Below are 7,525 nucleotides of genomic sequence, written 5' to 3'. Positions count from 1 at the left end.
CCCACAACGCTGGCCTGAACCCAGACAGCTCACTGAAGCCTGGCAGCTCTGCCCAAATGCTACCCTCCCTGGTCTCCACCATCTGTCTTTTTATCCTCTTTATTCATGGTAGAGTGTATGAGAGAGAGAGAGAGAGAGAAGCACCCTTTACAGTGTCTGGCCATGCCCCAATCCCCATTCCCCAGTTCTCCAGCCCATTGGATCTTCAGCATCACACACATGCCTGGTGTGTTTCGAACCAACTAGGCTAGGAATTTGAACTGTGGTTGCCCTGCGAGATCTGGCTTGCCTGGAGCAGCACGCCACTGCTGCGCCACAGAGCCGGCACTCCAGCATGTCTTGCTTGGTCCTGGCACCTACTGGCCTGGTGCACCCTCCTGTGGCCACAGAGATACCCTTCTAAAACCCACAGTTCAGGGCCGGCAGGTGGCGAGGTGGTGAAGGGCACTGGACTCCCACATGGCTGATCGCAGTTTCCATCCAGGACCTGGTGGCCTGCTTTCTCACTTCCTCTTTCTCTCACAGTGTCTCTCTCTGGTCAGAAAGAAAGAGAGAGAGAGAGAGAAAGAGAAAGGAAGGAAGGAAGAAAGAGAGAAGAAAGAAAAGAAAAAGAGAAGGAAGAAAAAATAAAGAGAAAAAGAAAGAAGGAAGGAAGGAAGGAAGGAAAATAAAATAATTCTTAAAAAAAAAAGAAAAGAAAACCATGGCTCACCCCTTCGGCAAACATGGGCGGGAAGTGGCCTTGCATCCAGGACCACCAGTCTGGAGGGGAGCTGGATGCAGAAACAGCTGATGGCTGGGCATGCAGGAGTGGTCTCCAGCGGACCCCAGGGGCTGAAGACCAAGCGTCTGTGGGACCACTTTCCCAGTCCCCCCACCCCGAGTCCTCAGATTACAGCAGCCCCCTTCCAGTAGTGCCCTCCCCCCAAAGTCCCCTCACTCTGACTAGAGCACACACCCTCACCAAGGATGCTTTCTCCCCTCTCACCCCCAGGCCTTTTTCTGACCCCTCGTGGGCTTTTCCCGCTCTCACCCACCTCTGCCCCTCCTGGGCTCTGGTGGGTGGCATGGGCACAGAGCCCGGGGCCAACCTGTGTCTGCTTCCTGCACCGCGTGGGGGCCCAGCACATGTCCCAGCGAATTAGGAATTAAGGCAGAGCAGGTCTGCGATAAGGTCAGCGTCTGGGTGAAGGTCAGGTTCTGCCTATCCAAGCGTGAGTTCCCCATGGCAACGACCCGTCCGCTCTCCCTCGCCCTGTGGGGGGCAGCCCTTCCGCTGTCTGTTTTGGCCTCTCTGCACCCTGCCTTCGCTATCACCAGCGGGTAATCCTGTGTGGTTTTTACTCCGGTGCCCATGAATAGAAGAGTTAGAGGACAACAGGAGGGAACCCTTCCTGGGGCCTTCACCCCGCACCCATCTCGGTGCCTGAGTGGCTCCGCACAACCCCCCATCTGGCTTCTCCCCATCCCTGTCCTAAGCAGGTCCAGACACTGGCCCCTCCAGCAGGGAGCAGTCCCAAGCCCCCACAGGAATGGGGCCAGCTGTGCCATGGACTCTCGTCAGCGCCCGCCTTCCTCAGCGTGGCTGTGACTGCAGGAGGCTTGGGGAACGCACACCCCTGCCCTGTGCCACTCAGAAAACCCTGCCCCTGCCCTTGACTGCACGCTCACCCCCACCCCAGCCCTGACATGTTGTTTCCCTCTGCCTGGCCCCTTCCAGGCCCCTTCCTATACCCAGAACCCCCACATCAGCCACCAAGGCCTGTCAGCCCTTTGTCCTGAGAGCTCTGGAACATAACCTGCTCCCCACCCCTACCACCTGGCTGTTGCCCTGCCTGCTGTGCCCGCACCACACAATAGCAGCCACAGGATGACGGTTTCCATGGCAATTCTGCACACATCATCCCAGCTTTAAAGTCCAGACTCCTGGGACCAGCAGATGGCATAACCTTTACATCGCTGGACTCCCACATAGTAGACTGCAGTTTGAGTCCCGGACACAGCAGCTTAAACTCATGCTGGGCACATGTGTGTGCATGTCCAAAATCCCAAGAGGAGAAGGGAGGAAAAGGGACTGCGGCATGGCATCCTCCCTGGTAATGTTCTGTCTCTCTGTTTTTCTCTGTCTCTCCAGGAAGCACACGTCACCTGTAGCAAAAATCTCTCTCTCTAAAAAAAAAAAAAAATGTCCAGACTTCTTGCTGGGGTTTTCAAGGCCCCTCTTGTCCAGCCCTTGCCCATGTCTCTTGGGGCCTGGGCTACTTAGAGCTCTGCAGAGTCCCCGGCACATAGACTCTCTCCTACCTTCAGGCTGTGCACATGTTGCACCCTCCCTTGGGATGTCTCCGTCTGCAGTGTACTCAGCACTGCTGTTTTGTGAAGCACCCTCAGAGCCCTCCTCCCAAACACCGGGCACTTCCTCTAGAAGCCCACTCACCCACTGTGGTCCCTGACCACGCAGTGTCGTGCTCCTGGTACCCCTCTGCTTGCAGGCCCGTCTCCCTGTCTTGGGTGGGGTTCCCCAGAAGCAGAGCCTGAGACAAGGATCCAGGTGCTGGTAATTCATTGAGGTGCGGGGGTCAGGGAGGCACTCAGGAGAGATACAGAAGGGAGGGACAGAGGCAGGAGAGAAAAGGATGGGTTTCAGGTAGAGTCTACACGGGCCTGATCATCCGGGGGCTATACAACACGAGCTGACTGCTGAACTGGCACCCCAAAGCATGGAGACTGTGCTTTGTGTCCCCAAAGCAACCAGTCAAAGTGGGAGATCGGTTTCTTCCCGGGGGAGGCAGCTGGGTTGGGTGAGTTCACTTCCAGGAAAAAGAGGTCTGGGAGAGGTACTGGCAGTGTCCACCACACCCCTGTCAAGTGGGACTTCAGATAGATTTCCAGAATGATTGAGAAGTGCACAGCCAGCACTGGCATTCCCTAAACCCAGAGCTCCATCTGCTGCCCTGGGAAAAGGTCCTGCCAATGACTAGAGAGGAGCCTGGATATCCACCCCCAGGTGAGGACTCTCAGCTGAGCCCTCCCCACCCATCGAGTATCTGACATGTGCCCAACCGTGCACGTGGGAGCTTTAGTCAACGTTCGCATCGATTCCTCAGGATGACCATTTTACAAAGGGGGAAACAGAGGCTCAGAGAGGGAAAGTGACTCCAGGGAGGTCATGTTGGGTTTAGAGATAGGATTCAGGTCCAGGTCTAATTGACTCCTTGCCTGGTTGTATCCACGAGGGTGACCCACCATGGAGCTCAGCAATCTTTGCCACCATTGCAGGCTGGCAATTCCAGGGCCATCTTTCTGCCCCATAGCAGGGCTCAACTCAAGAGTCCCCAGGGGCCATATCTGGCATTTGCAATAGCTGGGAGGCCCATGCATGTATTTTGCATGTAATTTACATAATGTTGCATCTGGTCTACATGTGTCCGCGACGAGAGCCCGTCAGCACTGCACGATTTTAACTTGCTTCTAAGCCATTCTCACTCAATGGAAGTCCCTTCGAGTTTTACAAGAGTCTAGTTTCCATGATTTCTGGACTCTCCCTCAGGCCCTCATCTCAGGGCTGCACATCTACCCACTCTAAGGTCCTGGACAAGCTATGCTTCTGTCCAGCTGGAAAGGGTCACTGTAAACTCCTGCCCCAGAAACTTATGAGAATTTGACAGTAGGTTTCATCCAAACGCTGATGCTAATGTTGATGAGAAGATCATAATTTGGGGCAGAGCCTTGCTGCACAATACTCCCCAAGGTAGCCCTGTGCCTAGGGAGGCCTTGCTGTGCACTGTCAGAAAAAAAGAGACAGGCTAGGGGAGGTGGTGGGGACAAAGGGCGGGTGACACTCAGGAACCTGTGCCACCCCCAGCTGACCTTGGGGCTGTGCTTCTCAGCAGCTAGGGGCTCATCTGCAACAGGAAGGGCCGTTGCAGGGCTTTCTGTTTCTGTCTCTTTTAGGGGAACTACAATCCCTAAAACTGTGTTTGGCTCTCGACAATCTTTTGTGATGGACCCTCAATTAAAAAGGAGAGATGGAGCCAGCAGGTGGGGTGGTGGTTTAGAGTGTTGGATTCCTATATGGCTCACTGCAGTTCGAGTCCCAAATCTGGCAGCTTGAAAAATCACACCAGGCATGTGTGTGCACATGCCCAAAATCCCAACAGGAGAATGGAGGGGAGGGGACTGCAGTGTAACCATTCCTCCAAAGGTGATTTCTCACTTTCCCTCTCTTTATCTCTGTCTCTCCAGTGAGCATATGTACTCTATGCCCCCCCCCAAAAAAAAAGAGGGAGAGAGACATCCTGGGTGAGGTGAAAGGATCCTGGAGAGGAGATTCAATTTTGAGAAGGTAGTCCCAGCACCAGCCCCTTGCACTAGTTCACCACCAAGCAAGCCTACCTCTCTGCAGCTTCCAGGATCCATTCTCTCATCTTCTCCGCCCCCAGGGACCCTTCAGAGGAAGGTGGGAAGCTCTAGTGTCCAGGAGAGGTTTCTGCTCATGTCCCCCAACAGTCCCACCAACAAATTCTCAGTGCAAGACTTCACCTTCGCCCCGTTTTGTCACCCGGATGTCATCTTTCTGGAAGAGGGTGGCAAATCTGTTGCCAAGAGCTAGTGAAGGTATGTACCCCCATGTGTGTGCGCATGTGTTTCTGTGTTTCTGTGTGTGTGTGTGAGATTGTGGAGTGGGGGGTGTGCTAAGTGTGTCTGAACATGGCTGTGCTTGTCCCCATGAACAGAAACTGCTTCTGGGTGTTTCCCGCCTGTCTCATCCAGGTACAGACACTGTAGCTTGAGTCAGAAAGAGCATGTCGGTTTGCCTCCCTCTGCCGCGGCTGGCCTCCCCAGGTTTCCTGTCTGGCAGATGCGGAGTGGCCTCATCATCTGTGAGGGAGACCCCAGCCTCTGGCTACATCTCACCCAATCCATGAGCATCTGCATCCCTCCACCCCCACCAGGATGGGGCCCAGGCGCTGGCTCCCCAAACTGCTCCAATTAGAGCAAGCATTGTGTTTGATGACAGCCACCTGGGAAAGGGGGATGTGGGAGAGCCTGGAAAGGGGCAAAGTCTGGCTGTCCTTCCAGGCCCCTGTAATAGTCCCAGTTACAAACAAGGCCAGTCGCCTTCCTGTGAGTTGTAAGCTCCACATCTGACGCTGTCAAAGGAGTGAGAAGGCGGTTTCTGGGATGGGGGAGTTTGCTCCCAGAGCCAGCTGGGCAGTGCTGCCAAGCAGTCGGAACCCAGCCTAGGGCAAGGAGCTGGGGCTCTGTTCATTTCCTGTTCGTGTCTGTCTTTTCTGAAAAGAGGGCAGTCGACGGTTACAAGGTCAAGAATGGTAAGGAGCCTGCATCTTGCCCTCAGCAAAATGGCTCATAGCATCTCTGTGGAAGGCCAGAAAACACTATGGTGCATCTGGTGATTTGTGGGCAGGCTAAAAGGCTGTCTTGGGCATCATTTGTTGCTGGGATCAGAAACCCTGTCGCATCAGCTCAAGTGGTAGGTTATTGAAAACAGATAGAAAAGCCATAGCTTGTCACGGAAGGACTGTGCACCACACTTCTCCCTAAGGACCAAAGCCTCTAGTCTCCGCGCCATTCTCCCCTGGCCATGCCTTCTCCTCAGTTCTCAAAACTCTTGAAGAACCATGGCTACAGCATGCCAAGGTCTGTCCATGCCAAGGTCTGGACTGAACAGTGACTAGTGCCTCCTGCCCCAACTTAGTGTCCACCTGGAAGTTCAGAATGTGATCTTATTGTAAATAGGACCTTTGCAGATGTAATTACTTGGATGAGGTTATGGGAGCCAGCAGATGGCGTAGTGGTTATATCACTGGATTCTCACATGGCTGACCATGTCAAGTCCCAGACCCAGTGGCTAGAAACACACCAGGTGCATGTGTGTGCGTGCCCAAGAGCCCAAGAGCAGAATGGAGAAGCATCTGCATGCACCTAGGCAGAAACCTCTTTAAAAAAGAAATAGATGAGGTTATGTTGGGCCCTAAGCCCAGTGCCTCATATTTTTTCATTTTGTTTTATTATATTTTTTAAATAATATAGAGTGTGTGCCATGCAAGAGAGAGAAAGGAGAACCCTCAGCAGGGTCAAACCAGGGTCAAACCTCCTTTCCCCTGCCTTCCAGCTCCCCAGGATCCCAGATGCCCATGCACACCCACCTGCCAGCCCTCTTTTCAGGCCAACCCAGGGATCTGGACCCACCATATGGCTTCCAGCCTCATAGGGTACCTGTGCCACAACAGCTGACCCCAACTGGTATCTACCAGGAGAGGACACAGATACACAGGGAAAAAGGCAAGGGGAAGACAAAAAAACAGAGATCCATATGATGCAGCTACAAGCCAAGGCATGCCAGAGATCGTCAGGAGCCATTAGAAGCTGAAAGAGGCAAAAGAAGGATTCTTCCGTAGAACCTTTGTAAGGAACATAGCCCTACCGACACCTGGATTTTGAATTTAGTCTCTAGAATTGTGGGAGACTACATTTCTGTTGTTTTAAGTCACAAATTTGTGGTTCTTTGTTACAGCAGCCCTAGGAAACTAATACAGCCCACACCTGGAAACTGAATTCCTTCCATCTGTGATTCAACTCCAAAGCCCAGGAGGGGGCACAGCCAGCCCAGCGTGGGTCAGGCACCTGCCCCATACAGCCCACAAACCACTACGGCTGGGAGAGGGCAGGGGCATAGATGTGGGTTCAGAGCTGGCCCTCCAGGTAGCCTTGAGACCATTGCCAGACCCAAAGGTGTGGATCCATGTTCACAGTCAGTAGGAGGGAGGTTTCTCCATGTGGGCATCAGAGTCCTACGCCTTCCACACACCTATCAGCTGCTCAGGTAAAGACACAGAGGCTGTGGTCGCCTGCATGAAGGGGACAGAGCCAGGAAGACGTGACACTCTGTTGGAGGACTGAATCAGGACTCATAAAGCTCTTTGCAGGTTAGAGTCGAATGAGGCTAGCTGTAAAGGCCAGTGCTTGGTTTCCAAGCATCCATTTCACACGTGGATGGAACATGGGAGAAGCCTGGCTTTACTGCAGCGCTTTGTGAGAAAGGCCTAAAGGTATTCTTTGACCAAATGCTAGTAATGAGCCAGAGCAATGGCCCAGCTGGCCAAGAGCTTTAGGTGCACAGAGAGCAGCAAAGCATTCTTGGCTGGGCAGGAGAGGTGACGGGGGGCTCACGCTCAACGGAGAGAGATGGCACGGATCCCCAGAGACCTAGAGGGCAGCCTGACCTGCAGACTAGTGGCAGAGGTGAGGGAGGTAGGGGTAAAGACGCCTGGGAGGGGATCAACAGGGTTCGAAGTACTGGGCACCTCCAGGGCTTAGGAATTGGCTAGGAAGATGGTGCTAGTATGCCCCCAAACCCGCTCATCTCGGCTGCAGACCTTTAGACCCGTCTCCAAAGACACGCGAACTTACAAGACCAGTGTATCCTGAGGGTGGCGGCTCCCGGAGAGCCCACTGCCCAGGCCGGCCTCAAGGGTGGGCTTCTCCGCTTCTCCCCGGTGCC

The 7,525-nt window shown here is 54.0% G+C and overlaps 1 protein-coding gene across 1 annotated transcript in view; it reads left to right on the top strand.

The window, feature by feature from the left end:
• Window positions 1–725: 725 nt before the first annotated feature.
• The window catches only part of EMILIN3 (elastin microfibril interfacer 3), a 13,144-nt gene continuing 6,344 nt past the window's right edge, over window positions 726–7,525 (top strand). Inside the window, exons 1-2 of the mRNA XM_027770196.1 lie at window positions 726–911; window positions 4,956–5,134. Of these exons, the coding sequence (XP_027625997.1) occupies window positions 726–911; window positions 4,956–5,134 (365 nt within the window). The remainder of the gene's footprint in view (window positions 912–4,955; window positions 5,135–7,525) is intronic.

This window comes from Tupaia chinensis, unplaced genomic scaffold, assembly GCF_000334495.1.
Source record: "Tupaia chinensis unplaced genomic scaffold, TupChi_1.0 Scaffold000115_1, whole genome shotgun sequence".
Lineage (NCBI taxonomy): Eukaryota > Metazoa > Chordata > Mammalia > Scandentia > Tupaiidae > Tupaia > Tupaia belangeri.
The sequence above is the reverse complement of the archived record's forward strand: the minus strand, read 5'-3'. Positions and strand labels throughout refer to the sequence as shown.